The 22,645-nt window shown below is 53.1% G+C and overlaps 1 protein-coding gene across 2 annotated transcripts; it reads right to left on the bottom strand.

The window, feature by feature from the left end:
• Nucleotides 1-1,579: 1,579 nt before the first annotated feature.
• On the bottom strand, nt 1,580-22,165 carry PHLDB3 (pleckstrin homology like domain family B member 3). 2 transcript variants are annotated; one of them, XM_034986628.1, is made up of 16 exons: nt 21,940-22,165; nt 21,068-21,445; nt 20,227-20,409; nt 19,849-19,986; nt 17,899-18,027; nt 17,486-17,647; nt 16,572-16,682; nt 16,329-16,412; nt 15,840-15,950; nt 8,577-8,676; nt 8,336-8,426; nt 8,162-8,270; nt 7,920-7,976; nt 3,732-3,951; nt 3,026-3,111; nt 1,580-2,012 (listed from the first exon to the last, which is right to left on the bottom strand). In XM_034986628.1, exons 1-16 carry the CDS (start codon nt 22,150-22,152, stop codon nt 1,878-1,880), a joined length of 2,307 nt encoding a protein of 768 aa, XP_034842519.1. In that variant the 5' UTR covers nt 22,153-22,165; the 3' UTR covers nt 1,580-1,877. The 2 variants fall into 2 exon arrangements, with proteins under 2 accessions (XP_034842519.1, XP_034842520.1); XM_034986629.1 differs by having other exon boundaries at nt 8,162-8,249; nt 21,940-22,163.
• Nucleotides 22,166-22,645: the final 480 nt, after the last annotated feature.

A 22,645-nucleotide genomic window follows, 5' to 3' on the forward strand; every position in this document is an offset into this window, starting at 1 on the left:
CTCCAGTCCCCTCTAGCGCATGCTTGACATCCCTTCAGACCGCACTTACAAAATCCAAATTCAAAAAGAAAATTAAGAATTTCCAGATGGCAACCACAGAGCATCACACCTGAAAGGGCTCTCGGCACAGGGACCTGTCAACTACACTGATCACATGTCTGAGAGGCTGGCCTCCGTGAGCACTCAGTTTGCAGAGGGGCTGGGGGATGAATTGATCCAAGAATCCAGATGTCTGGCACCCGGGGGTGGAGGCCAAGGGACACAGCGGTCCCCCGAGGGCCGGGGGGTTGAGGTGTTTGTATTCCCAAGACTTAGGAGCACCGCATCTGGAGCCCTAAGAAATCCTGAAACAGGACCCCCAGGCCCTGAGCAAATGGGAACTAGAGAGACTGAGTGCCTCATTCAGTGGGCGAAGACCTGTCTCTACACAGTGAGGGCCTAGAGTGGTTAGGGCTGTAGTGAGCAATCCCAGGGGACTGTGGAAGCCCAGAATAGGCACCTGATCCAGCCTAGGGATCAAGGAGAGCTTCCTAAAGGAGGGGACACCTTGAGTAAGACTGAAAGAATTAAGAGCCCTTTCTTTGTCTGCTTTGTTCTCTGCTGTCCTCGATCCTTAGCAGCTCTTTCTCATCAGTTTATTCAGCCAGCAAACGTTCCTTCAGCACCTAATTTGCACTTAGGCCTTTCGCTGTGTGCCAAGGACAGAAGAGTAACTCGAACAACCTCCTGGGGCTCCCATCCAGCACAGAAGACACACTCATCGACAGTGATGATCCAGAGTCGTCAAGGCTGTGATGGGGGAGGCACAGGCTGGATCAGGGCTGGCTGGCACAGGAAGTCCAGAAGAAGCACCTTGCTCAGCCAGGAGAATAAGGGAAGGCTTCCTGGTGAAGGAAACATCTGAGCTATGACCAACATGATTAGTAGGGTGGAGTGAGGAAAGGTACCTAAGCAAAAGGAACAGTATGTACAAAGACCAGGAGGTGAAAGGGAAGCATTTTTTCCACTTTCATGGAATGAATGTGCCCTGTGGTGCTGAGGATGTGGTAGTAACCAGGACACCACTGGCTCTGACCTCATGGGACTCCCAGTCCATATGGGACACAGATCCATTACCAGTGATGACCTAGGGTGTTCAGGGATGGGACAGGGAGCTCAAAGTGGGGTGCCTGATCCAGGGGAGCAGGAAGGGCTTCCTGGAGGAGGAGACACCCCAAGAGCTGAGGAACGAGGAGCTAGCTGCTTAAGGACAGGGCAGAGGGAATAATTATGTGCCAAGGCCCGGAGGGCAGGAGCCTAGAAGTTCTTCAAAATTGCCAACTGCCCAGTCAAGTCAAAAAGGGTGGAAGCGGGGCGGGGGGGGGTGGTGCCCACAAACTAAAAAAACAAAATTGCCAAAGATTAAGGACGCATGCCTCCCCACCTCCCTCTCTGAGCCTTGACCTTAATGTTGAAGCCTCCATTCCTAAAGCGAGGAGAGCGGGCTGTGGGACGCTTGACTCTCAGAGATACCTGTAACTCGGATGTCCTGCCGGGGCTAAGGGGCCCCGGGACGCCTGCGCCAGAAATACACAGCAGCAACTGTCTTCCTCCGTGTTTAATTCGGTATTGCGGGAGCACCAATAAATAGTTCCCTCCCGCCCCTGCAATCTTCCTCCTAACCGGGGCAGGGCCCCAAGGGCTGGCTTCCCGTCGCGGGAAGGCACCCGCAGCCCAAAACACCACGGCTCAGGCCCGCCGAGCCGCGGCACCTGCAGGATTCCCGGAAGTTCCAGAGGGGCGGACCCAGGCCTTCCCACAGTGGGCGGGGCCGCGGGGGAGGTGTGACGCTATGGGGGCGGGGCCTCGCCGGGACGTCCCCCAAGAGGGCTGGCCCCTCAGGGGGCGTGATTCTCATCAGCAGCTGTCACAATGACGTCCATCCAAATACGCATGGCCTCCGGGCTGGGCGCCACCATGTAGAATAGGCGTTCGTAGGTTTTCACGCAGAACGTCAGGCGAGGGTTGGGGCTCTGGGTTAAGCAGCAGAGTGAAGGTGGTTAAGAGAACATATGGGTTCGAATCCCAGCCTTGCTACTTACGTGCGGTATGGCATTGGACAAATTACTTAGACTGTCTGAATCAGTTTCCCCATCTGCCTTCCTAAATAATGCTACCTACCTCCTTGGGTTATGAAGATTGAGTGAATTAACATTTGGGGGCTTACGATTTGGGGAGCAGGAGGAATCTAGAAGGAAGACCCATGTCCCCTTTCTAGCCTATCTTCTATATTAGAAATACAAGCATTCACATCCCCCCAAATCTAGGTCCCCCTGGTTTGTAACTGGAGAAAGCGAGTATTTACACTCCATTTATTAAGTAGCTACTTGCCAACCCTGAATTGAGTATATCCCTTAGACCCATTCATTACTTTCTGTTAACCTTCTCAAGTCTGAGAAAATGGGTTATACTGTGCCCATTCTGCAGGTGAGAAAATGAAGGCTGGCTAAAGGAAGTCACTTTACTGATGTCCCACAGCTGGGATTCCAACCTAAGCTCTAGAAGGCCATAGTCGGTTGCTCCCCAGAGCTTTCTAAATACCGTACCAGTTGCCAACATTTAGATTTCTGGCACTGCCCTTGTACAAATTTCAAATTCCTGAGTTCCTTAGGGCAAAAGAATATGAAGTAACACCGTGTGGCCCATTCCCATTTGGCAACCATGGGCAGAGGCTGAGAAACGATCGCCTCCTCTAGATGCTCCCAGGCATCCCAGGATGACGTCTTCATCCATTTATTCCCAGCTTGGCATCAGAGCTTGCCAAAATTTTTGCTCTCGATCTTTTGCTCCAAGAAAAGTTAACAGTGGCTGATGAGAGCCAGGGATTGAGCTCTTAATTTGTGGTCGCTGCAGTGAAATGACCCGGTGGGCTCCTTCTGGGCTGGATGGAGGACCCTGATGGTGCGGTCTACCCAGGGGCAAGCTAGGGTCTGACTGCAGGGGCTCTGACCAGGAAGGCGGGGGGGGCACCAAGCGGGGGCTTCACCTTGAAGGCACAGCGTAAGTGGTCGTAATAGACTTCCTCGATGGCCTGGAAGTAGATGACGCCTTTGAGCTTGGTCTCTTCCTTGTCTAACGGAGGGAGGTGAGGGGGGAAGACAGCTAGTGAGAGGTGTGCGTCTGTGCATCCGGGCAGGGGTCGCTAGACCCAAGTCCTGAGACTGGTGTTGGGGTAAGGGAATGGTGGCAGAGTCTGGAGTTCCCTAAGATACCCTGGTTGGGAGGTGAGTGAATGTTGAGGTTGGGAGGGAGACTGGACAAGACTGGGGAATGGGGTCTGGGGAGCTGGAATCCTAGGTCCCTGACTGCCTTGGTCCTGGAGAAGAAAAGAGACTCAGGAGAGGTTCTGAATCACTGACTGCCTGGGAGAAGAAGGGTGAGGGGCCTGGACTCCTGGGTGTTGAGGGTGCAGGGAGGGCGAGGACAATGCCAGTTCATATTCCTTCCAGGTATCTTAGGAAAAAATGGGGTTTGGGGAGCCAGAATTGTACGAAAGTGTTACCCATGTCACCAAGGAGGGCTGGGGATTTGGATTCTGGGTCGCTAACAGGGCTGGGGATCCAGACTCGTGGGCCTGAGTGAGAAGGGGGCAGGGGGCGGGGTCTCTTAGGTGTCTGGTGGGGAAGGCCTCCGGAGGCACCACTTCCAGAGTCCTAGGGACCCAAGGACCCAGGTGGCCAGGCCAGGCTTACCGGCGTAGTAGGCCAGACGGCGGGCCTGGCGGTCGAAGCAGAACCACCGCTTCTTCCAGGTCTTTATGCGGCCACCCATCTTCACCAAGGATCCGCGGCAGCAGCCTCCCGACACCCTTAGGTGCGGGCAGCTTTCGGGATGGTGGCCCCAGCGTTCCAGGTGCTGCCGGAGATCCAAGACCCGAGGGCCTGGGGGGCGGGGTGGGGGCGTGGGCGGGGCCTGGGGAGGGAAGAGAAGGGGGCAGCTGACGTCAAAGGGTCACGGAGGGGGTGGTCCAGCAGCCGGGGTGGGGGGTCCTGCTCCCCTGCTCCCCTGTAAGGCCGGCCACAGCCTTTAACCAGCCATATCAACAATGCCAATCATGAGAATGATTCTGGCAGCTCCATTCAGTGACTAGGACACCCTGCCCCCGTCTTACTAGCAGCAACAACTTGACTCCCCATGATTGCCCCTGGGACAGGGCTACTGGAGCCCCATTTTACAGATGAACAAACTGAGGTACAAGAAGGTAAAATGAGGGGCGCCTGGGTGGCTCAGTTGGTTAAGCTACTGCCTTCGGCTCAGGTCATGATCCCAGAGTCCTGGGATCGAACCCTGCATCGGGCTCCCTGTTCAGCTGGAAGCCTGCTTCTCCGTCTCCCACTCCCCCTGCTTGTGTTCCCTCTCACGCTGTCTCTCTCTCTGTCAATTAAATAAATAAATAAAATCGTTTAAAAAAAAAAAAAGGTAAAATGATCCACCCGAGGTCACCCAGAGCTTCTACGGGGTAGAGCTGAAACCCAAACCCAGGTCTTCCTGCCCCCAGAGCTCACCCTGAAGCACAAGAGGTATGGCAGAGAAGTGAGGGAGCCCAGTGGGACCCTCATATACTGTGAAACAGGGACCAAGTAAGTGATCCCTACATGAGAGTGGTTTCCATTACTGTTGTTGTTATTCTTGTTGTGATGAAATCAGCGATTATTTCCTGTGCTAAGCACTTTATAGGTATAATCCCTCTGCCCTCTCAAACTCTCTTGGGAGGTAAGTTAAAAAAAAAAAAAGTGGAGGGGGGAGGTAAGTACATCATTACCCCCATTTTACAGATGTGGAAAGCAAGACTCAGAGAGGTTAAGTCACTAGGCCCAAGTCACATAGCGAGAGCTGACCAAGCCAGGACTCGCCAGCAGAGTGTCATCTCAGGCCAGAAAGGGGAGAACCAAGGCAATGAAAGTGTCTAGTGTGTACGAGGCCCAGCCTGATTGTACCTGTTCTGATCCCTGCAAAGAACGGTAATGATCCCCATGGTCACACTGAGGCTCAGAGCAGTGTGCCTCAGACTTGAGCGAACAGGCAGACCCACAAGGGATTTTGTTAAAATGCAGCCTTGGGTTCAGTCAGGGGTTGGGGGGAGGTTCTGCAGGTCCAACAAGCTCCCAGGCCACCAATGCTGCTGGTCCACGGACCACACCTCGGGTATCAAGGGCTGAGAAAATAAGTTGAGAAAACAGAGGCGAGGGCAGGGTAAGGAGGGATGAGAAACAGAGAGGAGACTCACTGGATGGAGATGGGAAGAGCTAGGCAGAGGGGAGATGCATAGGAGGGGAAGGAGCAGTTAGCAGTTAAAAGGGCACCCACTGGGGCCTGGAATCGTCTGTGGGTCCTGTGGCCAAATTAAAAAGTTACACTAAGGATCACCAATGTGTATGAAAGGTCCCACTCCCTGTTGGGCACTGTGCCAAGTGATCACAGTGATCACCTCCTTTCCTCTCCCAAAACAAAAACAAACAAAAAAAACCCCCTATCTCTTGTCCCCATTTGCCAGATGAGGCAACTGAGGCTTCTAGAGAGGCAGTGGCTCACCAAGGTCACCCAGGTAGGACGTGGCAGGACGGGGGCTTCAATCCAGGAGAGCCGGTGGGCTCGGGACTCTCGACTCCACCGTCGCCCACCATGTCACCCCCACGGAACCCCTGCCCCTCTCGGAGCCTCAGTTTCCCCGTCGCTGAAATTCGGGGGCCATCACAGTACCCTCCTCACAAGACTGTTTTCAAGGACGAGCTCGAGGTCAGGCTCTCCAATCCCGGGACTGCGCTTCTAGGTGCGAATCCCAGAGAAACACTTGCTCGTGCGAAGAAGAAAACAGCTTGGGGTGAAATGGGGGTGGGGGCGGGGGCGGGGGTGGACAGAGCAGGGGGCTGTTTAATAAATGATGATGCTCCAGAGCAGGAGCGCTTCATTTTTAATGAGGTAGAGCTTATGCCTGGCAGCCCGGAAGGCTCCACTGCCCTGCCTGCTTTATTTTACTCCCTGCTGCTTATCAGCACCTGACAGGCTACTTAAAATTTCACTTACTGAAGCTGCTTTTTCTGTCCATCTGCCTCTAAATGCTGGCTTCCCCCAGGGCAGGGATTGCTATTCGGGTCACTGTTGTGACCCTAGACCTGCCACACAGTAGGCACTCAATAAAGGAAACATTAAAATAATAATAATAAGAAGAAGAAGAAGAAAAGGACAGATGGTTGAGAAAACAAAAAGCAGATTGAGAACAATGTGCTGGTTTACGGGGAAAAATAAATTCACAAAAAAGGGTTTGATCAGTGTATGTGGAAAAGTATTCAAAAAGATTCGAAGGGGGCGCCTGGGGGGCTCAGTCGTTAAGCGTCTGCCTTCGCCTCAGGTCATGATCTCAAGGTCCTGGGATCGAGTCCCTGCGTTGGGGTCCCTGCGTTGGGCTCCCTGCTCAATGGGGAGTCTGCTTCTCCCTCTGCCTCTGGTCCTCCCCCTTTCGTGCTCTCTCTCTCTCTAATAAAATAAATAAAATATTTACCAAAAAAAAAAAAAAAGATTTGAAGCCTTTTCAACAAGAGGAAACACTTGTGCCTCCTGAAGTACAATGGGGAGACCCTCGCTTCCCCAAATTCAGTAGCATTTGTTATAACAAAAATGTATTCATGCGGGATGCCTGGGTGGCTCAGTCGGTTGGGCGTCTGCCTTCGGCTCAGGTCATGATCTCGGCGTCCTGGGATCGAGTCCCACATTGGGCTCCCTGCTCCGCGGGGACCCTGCTTCTCCCTCTGCCTCTGCCTCTCTCTCTGTCTCTCATGAATGAATAAATAAAATCTTAAAAAAAAAAAAGTATTCATGCTATTAGCAGGGGTAAAAATAAAATTTTAATAAGGAGCAGTCAGCTAAATCCAGAATGTGCAAACTCTGCAGGATAAATGACTCAATTTTTTTCCCCCACAAATAAATGGCATTTTTTTTTTTTAAAGTAGGGAGGGAGGACTCTTCATCTCAGAGATTTAGAAGACATTTTAAATGCATTATGTGGACTTTCTTGGATCCAGATTCAAATAACCAACCATAAAAAGACATTTCAGAGATAATTAGGGAGATGTGAATGTGGATCACATATTAGGATGTAACAGAATTATTAATCATCTCCTAAAGTATGGCAATGGCACTTTTGTTACGTTAAACAGAAAACTTCTCTATCGGAGATACACAGGTGAGGTATGGAGGAAATGATACGCTATGTGGAATCTGCTTTAAAATATTCCAGTGCACGGTGGGAAGTAGGTGAGGGATCAGTACAACAAAGTTGGCAACTGAGACAAGATTCGAGACTGATAATCACTGGGGAGCCCAGCTGGCTCAGTTGGTGGAGTGTGCGTCTCTGCGACTCTTGTTCTTGGGGTCGTGAGTTCGAGCCCCACGGTGGGTGTAGAGATTACTAAAAATAAATAAAAATCTTAAAAAAGAATGGTAATCATTGAAGCTGCATGGTGGGTACACAGGGCTTACCAATCTATTCTACCTCTGCCTATGCTTGAATATTTGTATAATAAAGATTTTTAAAAGAATCAAACAAATTTTTAAATGTTTTAAGTGATTTTGAATCAAATTTGAATTGAAACCAGCATATCGTTGCCCTCATTTTACAGTAACTGCTGACTTTATCACCCATTTATAGAAGAGGAAACTGAGGCACAGAGAAGTAGAGCATATTACCCGAGGACATGCCATGGATATAGATAACCATAATGGGAACAGAAACCAGGCCTTTTTAGTCACCCCCCCCCCCCCAACCCCTGGCCAAGCCCCAGACACTTTTCTTTTGGAGGAGAGGAGAGGCTGAGAGAAGAAAGAGCAGAGGCCGGGGCAGAAACAGAACAGGGAGGTGGGGCTGAGGGCAGAGGTGGACTGACCATGATGGCAGGTACAGCAAGGCCCGAGGAACCTTCTTTGCTTCTTCTCATCCCTTCCTGTGGGGTGAGGATGAAGGAGTCAATGAGGATGCTATGCAATAAGAAGTGGGGAGAAGGGAAAAACGTAGTGGGTTCCTGGGTCTGAGGGAGGAGGGGGCTGGGGGCCTGGACTCCTGGGTCTGAAGGAAGAGGGGGCTGGAGTAGGGGCTCCTGACCGTAAGGAGGAGGGCCTGGGGTCTCACCCTGGCCTTGATCAGTCGCTCCCTCTCTGCCACAGCCTGCTGCAGGAGCCGCTCCATGCGGGCGATGTCTGGATGGAGGGCCCCACAGCTGGGAGGAGGGAACAGAGACCTGGGCGGGTTACAGTGGCCCAGCCTCTTCCCACGTCCCCACCTTCTCCCTCCCTGACGTCTCACCTATTCCCAGGGCCACCGTTCAGCAGCTGATAGAGCGGGTGTCTTCCAGAGTCTCCTGATGCTGGTGGGAGAGCCGAGGACTCGAGGGGTCCTGGGGAAGAAGGGCTGGGGCTAGGGGGCCAGGATTCTCCCTTGTCCAAGCCCCTCCGCCACTACTCACAGGCACCCGGATTCCTCCATCCCTGCTGCAGGAAGGGCAGTGGTGGGGGAGGAGGTCCACGGGATTGGGAGGGACCCTCACCAGTGTAGTGGAGGGACAGAGGTCGGGGGGATCCCCTCTGGCTCGCTCTCTCTCCCCTCTTCCGGGGCAGGCTTCCAGTCCTCTGGAGGCCGATGGAGCCCTGAAAACACACAAGGCCCATGCATATGGGAGAAGGGGCTCAATCTCGACTGCCAGCCGGAGGGCTGCCAAGGAAAACCAGTGGTTCCTTGGCTTAGATCAGAAAGCTACTGTAAACATGATGCTGGGCGAAAGCAGCTAGGCACACAGGCCCGCACAGGGCAATGTGCAGAATGGGCAGCTCCAGAGACAGGAAGGAGATGAGTGGTTGCCAGGGCTCGGGGGGAGGAGGGGGGTTGAGGGGGGACAGCTGGAGGATGCAGGGTTTCTTCTGGGAGTGATGAATATGCTCTAAAATGGAGTGTGGGGACACTGCACCACTCTGTGAATATATGAAAACCCACTGAATTGTACACTTCAAATGGGTGAATTGTAGCGTAGGTCAATTATATCTCGATAAAACTGTAAAAAAAAAAAAAAAAGCCTATCACGTTGGCTCTCCCCACAATGCTGGGGGAGGGGGAGGTTTCTACTGGAACAACATTCCTAGAGGCCACTTTGGCTTTCTGTATTTTTAAAACGACAAATGCCTAAACGTTTGAGCCCCAACTCCACTTCTAGGACTATATCCTATGGACGACACTCATCCATGTACAAAACGACTTGAGTTTGAGGTGATGCCCTGTAAAGGCCAGGGAATGACCTAAGTGTCCATCAGAAGGAGGCGGAGTATATAAACCAGCCATCATCCACACCCCAGAAAGCTCTCCAGCGTATAAGAGGAGGATGCTCTCTCTATCCAGGCAGATAATAATCTCCAAGATAAAATCAAGTGCACAGCAGCATGAAGAATATACTAGCTCTGCATAAAAAGATGACAAAAGTATATTCATGACAGACTGTATAAGCACTGAATACCTCCAGGAAGACTCGAGAAACTGGTAACCCGGGGCTGCCCCCAGAAGGTGAACGCAATGGATGGAGACAATGAGGGAAGCGTCATCTCTCTGAATATCCTGCCATACCCTCCAACTTTGAATGAGGGGAATGTTGGCTTTTTAAAAAAATAAACCTGACAACCAAATGTATCCTGCGCTCCTGGGCCAGAAAAACAACAGGGGCTTTGTTTTGGTTTGTTTTTGCTAGAAAAAACAATAGGGGAACAGCTGACAAAATATGAGTATCTGGTTCTTTCAATAATATTATCTCAACGTTAGTTTCCTGAATTTGATTACTGCAGTGTGGTTATGTAAGAGAGTGGCCTTGACCTTGGGTAATAAACGTAGAAGTATTTAGGGATAAGGGGAAATCACGCTTTGAGAGAATAATAAAATGTGTGTGTGTGCATGTGTGTGTGTGTGTTTATGTATAGAGAGAGTAATAAAGCAAATGTCCAGTGTGGTAAAATGTTAATTACAGAATCTGAAAGCCACATATACAGGTATTCTTTCTACTATTTCTGCAATTTTTCTGTAAGTCTTACATTATTTTAAAATAAAAAGTTACCAAAAGATGAAAATTTGAGAGTAATTTATAATTTATAATAATACTCTTGAGAGTAATAAAGAAAGAAATAAAACTGACTTTTAAAAAGAAAAAAAAAAAAACTCTGCATGGACAATGAAGAATAGAAATGGGGCGTGTGACCGGCTCAGTGGGAAGTGTGCGACTCTTGATCTTGGGGTTGAGTTCGAGTCCTATGTTGGGTGTAGAGATTACTTAAAAAAAAAAAAAAGAATAAATAATAAAAATAATACCTTGCATAATTTGAGCACCAATAAGGATACTCACTGCTATAGATCACAACTCATCAAATAAATTTAATCCATGAGTTGATAACAGTAAAGGAAAAATCGAATTGGTTACCTTGCAACCAAAGCAACTCTTTTATTTTGAAGACAGGTGAATAAAGTGAAACCAGCAAGTATGTGTCCTGCATTTTGTACAAAAACCATACCCCTGGTTACCCAGGAAGGCAAGTCTCTCTCTATGGGAGTATTTCGATGAATAGATGAGGAGGAATAACAAATTTTATTTATTTATTTGAGAGAGAGAGAGCACGAGCGGGGTAGAGAGGTAGAGGGGCAGAGGGAGAAGCAGGCCTCCCGCTGAGCAGGGAGCCCGATGGAGGGCTCCATCCCAGGACCCCGGGATCAAGACCTGAGCCGAAGGCAGACGCTTAACCCACTGAGCCACCCAGGCGCCCCGAGGAGGAATAACAGATTGGAATTTTACCGCTGGAGACCTCTCCTAGACCAACAGATGAAGGCACCCATGCCAGAGAAAGAGAAACAGGCACACCGCCCCCAGCGAGGTTTGCAAAATGCTGACCCTGCCTCTGCTGGGGCCCCTGCAGCTGACTTCCCGGGAAATACGAAGAGGCAGAGAGGTGACAATGACCCCCACAACACAATCAGCAAACCCTGCCTGGGAAACTCTACAGGACAGCCATCTGGTTTCTTCACCAAGTAAGTTGCAAGGGGGACAAAAAAAGAAAACAGAGGGGAAGTCTATAAAGACTTAAAATATACAGCCGCCAAAAAAAAAAAAAAAAAAAAGAGTAAACTATCGTGTTTAGGACAGACACTGAATTGATTGAACTTTAAAGAAACGTAAGGAGGAGATTGCTAGGAACGTCAGGCCAGTGGTCCTCCCCGGGAGGCGGGTGGGGTCATCATTCAGGGGTATGTGGTGTGTTTCCAGAGTGGCTGCCAGTCCCGCCTCCTGACATAGTTGGCAGCTCCAGAATGTTCCCACGTAATAATTAAGCTGGGCGTGTGTTCCGCGTGACTTTCTATATGCGTGTTATCTTTAATTAAAAAAAAAAAAAAGTTGGACAAAATAGTAACAGCCAGGACTTGTCAAGTGCTCATGCCATGCCTCCCGGCATACCTGGCACCCTACAGGGCCACCGAAGCTTCTAGAAGCCTGGGGAGTCGGGAAAGTTTCACTCCCCTCCGCAGGGAGGACACCGAGTCCCGAGCCCCTGGGCCTCTTCACTCTTTCCTTGCTTCAGCCGCTATCCCCAGCATGTCCTAGCTTGAGATGCCTGGGAGAGGAAACGTCCGCATGGCGCTCATGTTGTAGGAACTGAATAAGCCATCGTACAAATAACTGTATCATCAGAAACAGCTGTGAGCAAAGAGAATCAGGTGTCCTAAGAGAGGATCAGCTTCCGACTGGAAGACTGGGGGCAGCCTTCTGGACACTGACCCTAAGGCCCAAAGAATGAGAGTGGGTCAGGGAAGATTGAGGGTAACAGTGTTCCAGGTAGAAGGATCAGCAAATGCAAAGGCCCTGAGGCAGGAGCAAAAAGGGAATGTTGGCAGGTCAGGGCTCCTGCAGCTAAAGCAGAGCGTATGTGGGGGACAGTGGTGAGAGGTGGACAGGGGCCTGATCATGCAGGGACCTGCTCGCTGAGGTGAGGAGGCTCGGGGGACCACTGACAGCATTAGGTGGGGGAGGATTGAAGTAGGGGGTGTTGAGATCACTCTGGCTGTTGTGTGGGGAAGAGACTGTTGGGAGACAAAAAGTAAGATGGAGACATTCAGGAAAGAGGCTGGTCTAGGGTCACAAAATCAGAGACGAGGGTGGAAGTGGGTAGCAGAAGGGCGCTAATAATTGTAATAACCCTAATAATTGTAATGATAACCACAGTAAGGGCAGAACATTCACTAAACACCTCCTATGTGCCAGGCACCATGCTAAGCACCGTAGCCATCAACCAGTGGGCGCTGTTATTACTCCCATTTGGCAGCTAAGTAAACTGAGGCAAAGAGACGCATCTCAGTTCAGCCAGCTAGGAAGCAGCAGAACAGGTATTTGAACCCAAGCAGGGTCCATACGCTCACTCTCCGGCAACACCTGATCCTGGAAAGAAGGGGTGGAGTTTGAGCCTTAACGGGACTTGGAGGGAGGGAGAGAGAGAGGGAGAGAGAGAAAGAGAGAGAGAAGGAGCAAGGAGGAGTCATTTGTTAATTCACACACTCTGCATCCCCTTGTGTTTGTTTACCTGGCCGAGTAAATAAATCCCCCCTGTGTGGGCGCCTGGGTGGCTCAGTTGGTTAAGCGACTGCCTTCGGCTCAGGTCATGATCCTGGAGTCCCGGGATCGAGTCCCGCATCAGGCTCCCTGCTCAGTAGGGAGTCTGCTTCTCCCTCTGACCCTCCTCCCTCTCATGCTCTCTGTCTCTCATTCTCTCTCTCTAAAATAAATAAATAAAATCTTTAAAAAATAAATAAATAAATAAATAAATCCCCCCTGCGTTCTTCCTGTGCCCTCCAAGCTGGGGCCAGCGGCACTGCCCACCCGGACTCTGAAGGATTCCTGTGACCCCCTGGCCTCCTGGAAGGCACTGGTCGTGGAAAACAGGCAGACTTGGCCCAGACCTAGCTCTGCCACTTCCTGAGGCTGTGACTCGGGAGTGACTAGTCCCGCCACCCTGCGTGGCTGATGCAAAGATTAAGTGAGTGGCCTGGTGCAAAGCACCCAGGAGAGTGTCCGGATCGGCCCCCCAGGTGGCACCCAGGTGCCAGGTGGGTACGGGATCCCCGGCCGTGGGCACAGGGTCCGCGGGAGCCAATAAGTCAGGTAACAACTCCATAGGAATGGATGTGGCTTCCCGGCAAGTATTTATAGGTCGACAATTTACTTCTAAGGGTCATATTTACCATAAGTCATGTTGCCTGGCAACGCGGCTGACCCTTCCCCTTTATCAGGCTGCCAGGGCAACCAGCTGGAAAGTGAATTTCCCAGACGGGAAGTCTGCAAACCCTTTACCCACACAACAATGGGATCTACTTTGGGGGGGCTCCTCTGAGCAAAGAATGGAATATTTTCACTTTATAGATAGATTTCATGATACAGATATGAGGTTGAACCACGTCACAGAGCCAACATATGGCTGCTTCTCACGTCCAAATAATAGCAACTCCATGCTTCAAAATGATAAAATGGGGGATGCCTGGGTGGCTCAGGTCATGATCCCGGGGTCCTGGGATTGAGTCCCGCATCGGGCTCCGTGCTCAGCAGGGAGCCTACTTCAGCCTGCTTCTCCCTCTGCCTGCCGCTCCCCCTGCTTGTGCTTGCTCTCTACTCTCTCTGACAAATAAATAAATAAAACCTTAAAAAAAAAAAGATAATGGGGCGCCTGGGTGGCTCAGTCGGTTAAGCGACTGCCTTCGGCTCAAGTCATGATCCTGGAGTCCCGGGATCGAGTCCCGCATCGGGCTCCCTGCTCGGCAGGGAGTCTGCTTCTCCCTCTGACCCTCCCCCCTCTCATGTACTCCCTCTCTCTCATTCTCTCTCTCTCAAATAAAAATAAATAAAATCTTAAAAAAAAAAAAAGATAAAACAGCTTAGAGCAGACCCTGGCCTACCTTAAGCTCTCCAAAATCATGATCGTTATTAATATTGACTAACATTAAGGGGCACCTGGGTGGCTCAGTCGTTAAGCGTCTGCCTTCGGCTCAGGTCATGATCCCAGGGTCCTGGGATCGAGCCCCACATTGGGCTCCCTGCTCAGCGGGAAGCCTGCTTCTCCTCTCCCACTCCCTCTGCTTGTGTTCCCTCTCTCGCTGTGTCTCTCTGTCAAATAAATAAAATCTTTAAAAAAAAAAAATTGACTAACATTAATTAATAAATAATATATAGTACATATTATAGTAATATACATGGTATATAATGCCATCGGACAATACATTAATAATAATTAATATTAACTAATATTATTATTGGGTATACAAAAAAGGACATATGCACACGCGGGTGTTCATAACAGCATTGCTTAAACTACAAAAGCCTTGAATCCCCATCGGCAGAGGGAGGGCTGGGTCAGTGCCTGGTAGAGACTCCTGTGCCCCGCCCCCCGCACCCCACCAGGAGCCTGGAGTGGTTAGAGTACTGAAACCAGTGCCTAGTTCAAATCCAGCCCCGCTGCATTCTAGCTATTTAAATACCTTCACCTCTCTGCCTCTGTTCTTTACCTATAAAATGGACGCAAGAACCTAGCTGGTAGTATCATTGCAAAGACCAACTGAGTGAATCCGTGTGAGTCACTTAAAACAGTGCCTGGCACACTCTAAGGACTCAACAAATATCAGGTGTCATAGTCTTTCTGTTTATAGTGTTACCATGAGAGTTATTAAAAATGACGAGGCAGCTCTAAATGGATCAACAGAAAACAGTCTCCACGATAAAGTGTTAATTAGAAAATCAAAGCCGGGGCGCCTGGGTGGCTCAGTTGGTTAAGCAACTGCCTTTGGCTCAGGTCATGATCCTGGATTCCCGGGATCGAGTCCCGCATCGGGCTCCCTGCTTGGCAGGGAGTCTGCTTCTCCCTCTGACCCTCCTCCCTCTCATGCTCTCTGTCTCTCATTCTCTCTCTCAGATAAATAAATAAAAAAATCTTAAAAAAAAAAAAAAAAGAAAATCAAAGCCAATGAATAGCTTATCTACACATTTCTGAAAAAAAGTTTGCATCAGAGCTACCAATTTTGGGGCGCCTGGGTGGCTAAGTCGGTTAAGCATCTGTCTCGGCTCAGGTCATGATCCCAGGGTCCTGGGATCGAGTCCCACATCGGGTTCCCTGCTCAGCAGAGAGCCTGCTTCTCCCTCTCCTCCCCACTCCTGTTCTCTCCCCCTATCTCCGTCTCCTTTTCTCAAATAAATAAATAAGATCTTAAAACAAAACAAAACAAACAGCTACCAATTTCTAAGTGTTTGCCAAGCATCCACACAAACTGAAACAAAACTTTTCATCTAATATTCACCCCCTGCCTCCTGCACAGGCTCTGACATTCTCTACTCTGTTTCAGTTTAAAGAGTTAGTAACAATGAATGTTGTAACCTGTTAATAAGTGGGGACCCCCTCAGCCCCAGTCTCAAGGAGATCTGGAAGGAGGGGTACTGAAGAAACAAGTAGCCATGCTGGGCATGGGGGCTGTGGGCCCGTGGGGTGGAGAGAGGGGGCCTTCCTATCCATACGCCCTGTTTGGCTGCTTTTCAAATTTACTGCTGGGTGCACCCAGTTCCATTCTGCCAGGGGAGTGGTGGGGTGTTAGGCAGGAGAAAGAAAATCAATAAGTAAAGCTTGAGCCTATTAAAAATCAAAATACCCCTCATTCATCCTTCCCTCTCCCCCAGACCCCCATGGTGGAGAAAGCCACAGGGCAAGTTCTGGAGATGCGAGTGACAGCGAGACGGTGGCGTGGGGAGCCGAGGTACCTGCAGGGAGCTGTGGACCGAGAAGAGGCAGGAGGAAGTGTTAGAGGCAGTGTGGGTGGTGGGGTCCTGGAGCACCAGCAGCTGGCGGTCCGTCTTCTGGGTGAACAGGAGCTTCAGGAAAGGGGTTGATGGTTAATGGGAGCTGGAAGGATCACAGAGGGCCCACCCGTTCCCAGGAGCTCTGGCCCTTGTATCTAGTGTCGGCCCATTTCTCAGATGGAAAAACAAAGGCTCCAGGTCACAAGGGAGCTGGACCGTGGTCTTAGGGGAGCAAGGACTGTGGGCGAGACCACAGGTTCCCTGAGGGGTAGGGGCTGGGGGCCTGAACTCCTGGGTCCCAAAGGTAAAAGGGTTTAGGGGTTGAGAACTGTGGATCCCAAGGGAAAAGGGGTCTGTGGGCCTGGACTCCCGAGGGAGGAGGAAGAGGTTGGGGGATGGACTCCTGGGTTGGAGGGCGATGGGGCTGACAGGGGCATGAAATCCCCATACCTTTGTGAGGGCCCGGTTGGACTCAGAGAAGTCTCCACCTGGGGTTCCTTGGAGGCAATTAAGCTCGAGCAGGCGGCTCCGTTCCTAAGGCAGAGCAAGTTATCACAGGCTAGCACATCACAGACTCAGAATGGGCTGTCCCAGCCTTCCCTGGTACCAGGAGGCATCTTGGGGTGCAGGGTGGAGATGGATTGCCCCAGGGGGATGTGAGGACAGTTGGACAGGTCTCCCAGGAGAACTCACCTGCGTCAGGGCCTGAAGGGCCTCGTCCTTCTTCCGGCTCAGCCCCCTGCTCTCAGCCGCCATCTGCCCCCCCAGCGACTTGAGCTGCTCCTCTAAGACCTGGATCCGGTGCTGCAGGGCATGGCCCAGGGCCCTGGTTACTCAGGTGTCCCAGGGCTCCCAGCTGGCTCCCACAGAGCCAAGTCCTTCTCAAGAGCCTGGGGTTTGCTGCACCCCGTAACAGAGATCCCCGGGACCTGGGTGCCCATGAGTGGGTGGGGAGTTAAGTTCCCTGGTGCCCTCTTCCCTTTTGGGGATTGGGAAGAGACCTGGGGTGGCTTGGGGGGGGGGTGGAGGAGCTGATGTACAGACAGAGATGGAGAGAGACAGACCCAGAAAGAGTTGTGGAGAACAGAAAGGGAAAGGGACAGAGAGACCAACTAGAACAGATACAAAAAAGAAGGATCAAGACAGTCCCTGAGAGGAAGATGCGAGCAAGGGAGGAAGATGCAAGAACAGAGACAGATAGAAGGGAAAAGAGAGTGACAGGGAGAAGATCCAGAAATGGAGGTGGAGAAAGGAGCCCCGCGTCCTAACCGAGTAGGTTCAGATCCCAGCTCCACCCTCTACAAACTGAGCGACCTTGGAAAAGATTACTTGAGCACCTTGACCTTCAGTTTCTTCATTATAAAGTGGGGGGGGGGGGGAGTCAGATTGGCCTCCCCAGATTCTTGTAAAGATTTGATGAGTAAGGACTCATGAAACATTTAGGACCATGATTGGCACATAGTAAATGCTCAATAAACATCAATCATTGTTGTTACTCTTCAGAAGACGGTGAGGCGGGTGGGAAAGGATGACAGAGAAAGGGCCAGACGGGGGAATGGAGGAGTCAGAGGGTAGCGGTGAGGGAGGGCAAGCCCTGCCCGACTCACCCTGTGCTGTGCCACACTGGCCTGGAGTTCCCGGACCTTGGGGTCCAGTGCCCGGGCCCCAGGGCTGTCCCGGTCCTCCTCCTCCCGCCTGCTCTCCTGCTCCAGCTGCTGGAACTCGAGGTCCTCGTAGGCACACTGGGCCACATCTAGCTGTTCCCTCATCTGTGGGTGGGAATGCAAACACTGGAGGCCTGGATCCTGGGGCGGGGGGGCGGTAAGTGGGTTGGGGCCAGGAGTCCTGGGCAAGGAGGGAAGAGGGGCTTGAGGACCTAGACTCCCAAGTCCTAGGAGTTATAAGGCTGGGGCCTGAACTCCTAGGTGAGGGAACAGGGGCCTGAGGGCCTGGACGTCTGGGTCCTGAGGAAAGAGCAGCCTGGATACCAGGTCCCGGAGAGGATCTGGAGGACCCTCACCTCTTGCACTCCCTGCAGGAGCCGCTCTCGCTGGTCCTCCGGCTGGGAGTCAAGCTGTCCCTGGACCTCCTGGAGTCTTTGGCGAAGACCCTCCACTCGATCCCGCTCCTGGCTCAGCCGCCTCTGTTGCTGAAAGAACAGCCAGGCTCTCAGCCTTCTCAGTCCAGTCCAGTGTGGACACAGGAAGAGAAACAGAGTCCAGCACGGGCGACGCTAGCTGGATCCCAAACCCTGCCTGGGTGCTGGCTCCAACACTGCAGGGACCCTGTCTGTCTGGTTCACTTTTTTTTTTTTTTAAGATTTATTTATTAGAGAGAGAGAGTGTGAGCATGAGCAGGGGAAGCAGCAAAGGGAGAGGAGGAAGGAGGCTCCCTGCTGAGCAGGGAGCCCGATGTGGGGCTCGATCCCAGGACCCTAGGATCATGACCTGAGCCGAAGGCAGACGCTTAATGACTGAGCCACCCAGGCGCCCCCCTTAACTACATTCTTGGCAATTTTTTTCCCCTCCAGAAACAGAAGAGTCTCGCTTGCTTGCTTTTGCCAACCCCCTTCCTCTGGCCACACTCTAATTTGCCAACATCTTTCTTTTCTTTTTTTTTTTTTTTAAGACTCTTTTTTAAAAGATTTTATTTATTTATTAGAGAGAGAGAGCTTGAGCATGACAGAGAGAGAAAGGGAGAGAGCAGGAACAGGGGCAGGGGGAGAGGGAGAAACAGACTCCCCGTGGAGCAGGGAGCCCGATGCGGGGCTCGATCCCAGGACCCTAGGATCATGACCTGAGCCGAAGGCAGACGCTTAACTGACTGAGGCACCCAGGTGCCCCTGTCTAGTTCACTCTTGTACAGGCTGGGACGATCGGGGCAGTGAAACACAGAGACTACAGAAACCGAGACTGGAGAGCATCTTCCTGGATGGGAGGATTTTAAGATAAGCCTCAAAAATCAGGGAACGTTTAGACCCAGGGAGCTCGAGGGAGCTGGAAGGGCGCTTTGGGCTGAGGGAACAGCGCAGCACAAATGCACAGTAGTTGAAAAGCACAGGAAGTTTCGGGGGTAAACTCTGGTCAGAGGGTAGAGATGAGAAGCACAGAGGGAGGTGACAGAGAAAGGCAGGCTCGGCGCAGCTCCTGTCTGGTTTGGCCAACTGGCTGAGGAACCCTTATCCTGGGGCACTGGAAGGACTAGAGACAGAGGTTCAGGGAGCAGAAAGGACAGGACATGTTGACTGACCACAGGTTTGGGGGTGAGAGAGAGGGAGGTGTGTAGAGCTAGGCCCTGTTTTTTTTTATTACTATTATTATTTTTAAAGATTTTATTTATTTGACAGAGAGAGAGACAGCAAGAGAGGGAACAGAAGGAGTAGAGTGGGAGAGGGAGAAGCAGACTCCCCACTGAGCAGCGAGCCTGACGTGGGGCTCGATCCCAGGACCATCAGGACCCGAGCCAAAGGCAGACACTTAACCACTGAGCCGCCCAGGCGCCCCAAGGCCCCTGTTTTTAAAAACACCATCCCTGTTTCGTTATCAGACCTGAAGAATGAATAGGTTGTTAAAGAGTTTACAGACAGTATCATGTCTGGTACTGGCTTTTAAAACGGGGGAGAGGGAAGCAAACTGGGGGATATGAAACGAGAATGGAAGATTGATTACTGCTAAAGGTGGTGAACACACCACAGAGCCACCCGTTTGACTATTCTGTTCGTCGGTTTGACATTTTTCACAAGATGACATTTAAAGAGCAAAGAGAGGGCCAAAGGAAGAGGCCCCAGAATCATGGTGGGGGAGGGAGAAGGAAAACAAGAAGCATCTGCCCACCCCTCACTCCCCCAGCCCAAGGATCCCCCTTTGGGGAATGAGGATAACCCTGGGGCTCAGGTCCCAGGAGCACCACCAGGAATATCGGTCCGATGAGGAAGGAAACTGACGGTGAAGATCGCGCAGGAGAAACTGACCTGTTCCTGCTGCTCGTGGTTGCCCCGCTTCGTGTCCCCCTGCTGTTCCAGCAGCTCCCGGAGCTGCTCTTCCTCGCGCCGGGCAGCCACCCGCTCCCCAGCCAGCTCGCCCCGCAGAAGGGCCACTTCCACCTCCATCTGTGGGGAGAATGTAAGGGCTGGGGCCCGGAGGTCTGGGTCCGAGGAAGGAGGAGGCTGGGGACTTGGACGCCTGGGTCCAAGTGGGGTGCCTGGGAGTCTGGGGTCCTGGATTCGGAGGGAGGGAGGATAGGGCTGGAGGCCTAAGAGTGGGATCCCGGGAGGCAAGGCCCAGGAGCCTGGCCTGGAGGGCTCCCCTTGAGCTGGGGGCCAGACTGCCCACGAGGTCCGCAGCCTCACCTCGATCCTCAGCTCCTTCCTCTGGCGCTGTAGTTCCTTCACTCGCTGCTCCATCACGGCCACGCGGGTCAGTGCCTCCAGCTGCTGCTCTCGAAGCCGCCGCGCCGCCCCTCGCACCCCCTCCCCAGGCTGGGTGGATGCGGGGGGCGTGGCCGGGGTCTGTGCCGGGGACCGAGCCTCCCGCTGAGGTCGGAGAGGGGCGTGTTCAAGAGGAGAGGCCTCGCCACTGCAGTCATCAGGCAGGTCCGTTCCCCACCCCATTCTCGGGTCTGGGGGTCTGATCAGCCCCAGTCAGTCGCCACGCCCGTTTATTCAAGTGGGGGAGGGTGCAGGTGCGGGAGCACCCCGGGCGGGGCAGGAGGCCCAGGGGCTTGCAGTCGGGGAGGGGACGTACGCAGCCGACTCAAGGAAGGTCCCTTTTTCGCTACCCAGGTCCCATTCTCTTGGCATCGCGTCCTGGTAGACCCGGATCTCTCTCCCGCTCTCCCCGGGTCGCTCTGAGTCTTTCCCCCGTTTCTCTGGGGTTTGTCTCTCCGACTCAGTATCTGTCTCTCTCTCTGAATCGCTAGGTCTCTCTCCCTTTCAGAGTATTTCCCTTCTGAGCATCTCTGTCCTTTGTTTCTGGGTTTCTGTCTGTCTCTTTAACCCCATCTCTCCGAGGCTCTGTCTCTGGTCTTTCTGTGTCTCTGTCTCTTTGGTTCCCTTGTCTCTCGGTCTCCCTGTGTCCAGGTCTCTATCTGGTCTCTCTCTACCTGTCCCTTTGTGGCTCTGTCACCCGCTAGCGCCTGTCTGTCTCTCTGGGCCCCCCGGGGCCCCCTCCTTCGCCCTCCAGGTCCCTCACCGCGTCGCGGCTGCTCTCCGTGCTGCTGCCTTCTTCCACTTCTTCCTCTTCCTCAGCCTGCTGCTCAGCTCCTCGGCCGCTCGGAAGCTCCTTCACTCCCTGGGGCTCCTCCGGGGCCTCGGGCGCCTCCGGCTCGTGGGGGTCCTCGGGGTGCACCTGGGGCTGCGCAGCCCCTTGGGGCGGGACCTCCGCGTCGCCCTCCGGGACCGGAGGCGGCTGGCACCCCTCGTCCCGGCCGCTCGGCGTCCCCATGGCCGCTCGGTGCTCCAGCGGAGTGGGCGGGCCCGAGTTCCGGGGGCGTGGCCTGGCAGCGTGAGGATGCGGCCCAGGAGGCTCCCGAGCGCTCGGGCGCTCGGAAAGAGCTCCAGGAGGCGGGACCTAAGAGATCAAAGACTGGAACTGAGCGCTCCGGGGGCGTGGCCTGGAGTTTCTAGGGGCGGGGTTCGATGGCTCCCAGGGCGCCACACCCCCGAAGGCCCGACCGGAATTTGAGTTGGGGGGGGGGTCTTCGCACGCCCCCTACTGGCCTCTCCCTCCTACCCAGGTGTCGAGGCTTGTACCCTCCCAGCAACCCCCCAAAATCCCTTGGAGCACCCTAGAGCGACCCCATCTCCTTCTCCCTCCGGGACTCCCTCCTTTCCCGAGCCTGGTAGACTTGGCTCCGACACCACTGTAGGGGGGCGCAGCGTCCATGCCGTCTCACTCAGAGATCCAGGAGTCGGGGCTCCTACTTTCCCTCCCTGAGCAAACCAAGAGTCTGCGTCCTCTGCTCGTCCCAGGGCTAGATTCCCAAACTGCAGCCTCCCTCCACTCCCGGGAGCCCAGAAGGCCGTCTTCAGCTCCCTCCTGCCCCGCAGCCCCGGCCCCCTCACCGGCTCAGGCTTCGGCGGGCTTGGTCGCTCTGCGCTCTGCGCTCTGGGCGCTGCCTTTTCAGTCTGCGGGACAGGTGGCTGGGGAAGAGGGAGGAGAGAAGCTGCTCTGTCCCCCTCCCCAGCAGCCCGGAAGTGGAGGGGGGGGACAACAGGTCCAACAGCTCCCCGAGGGAGGAGGGAGCGACCAGTTTGCCCCGCCCGCGGCCGCGGCATCTGGCCATCCCGGCCCCACCGGCCCCACCCTCGGAAAAGCCAGCATCGCGACCCCTCACTCAGCCTCCAGCGCCTCCAGCGCCTCCCGCCCCGTTCCTGCCCCCTGGAGGGCTAGGCGTCTTCATCACCTATGTATAAGCGTCTCCCTAATGCCCCGACACCGGGAATCCTGAAAGGAAGGGGGAATGGAGATAGGGGCCTCTCCCTCTAATGAGCCCTTTAGAAGGGCTCCGACCGGTTTGGGGAGCTGGGCAAGGGGAGGGGGTGCCCTGGGCTGAGTCAGAGACCCGCCCAGAGACAGTGGAAGTGTGCCCACCCCCCTGCCCCACTCTGCTATGGGGTGGAGGGCAGAGGTTAAAGGTCTAAGCCAGACCCTTTCCTCTCTGGGCAAAAACAGGAAAATAACTGGCACGTGAGACAGGATTATTGGATGTCAGGAGCTGTGCTAAACACTTGACACACGTTAATTTCATCCTTATGGTAGCCTAATGAG

Source organism: Mirounga leonina, unplaced genomic scaffold (assembly GCF_011800145.1).
Source record: "Mirounga leonina isolate KUSES-001 unplaced genomic scaffold, KU_Mleo_1.0 Mir_376, whole genome shotgun sequence".
In the NCBI taxonomy this organism is placed as follows: domain Eukaryota; kingdom Metazoa; phylum Chordata; class Mammalia; order Carnivora; family Phocidae; genus Mirounga; species Mirounga leonina.

What these genes read in the sequence shown, in the direction of transcription:
- PHLDB3 (XM_034986628.1), bottom strand. Translation starts at nt 22,152, where the DNA reads ATGCCGCGGCCGCGGGCGGGGCAAACTGGTCGCTCCCTCCTCCCTCGG. An exon ending in TCTGTCCCTCCACTACACTG is followed by an intron (nt 8,427 to 8,576) that starts GTGAGGGTCCCT and finishes CTTCTTCCCCAG; the next exon opens with GACCCCTCGAGTCCTCGGCT. An exon ending in TTGCTGTACCTGCCATCATG is followed by an intron (nt 3,952 to 7,919) that starts GTCAGTCCACCT and finishes TTCCCTCCCCAG; the next exon opens with GCCCCGCCCACGCCCCCACC.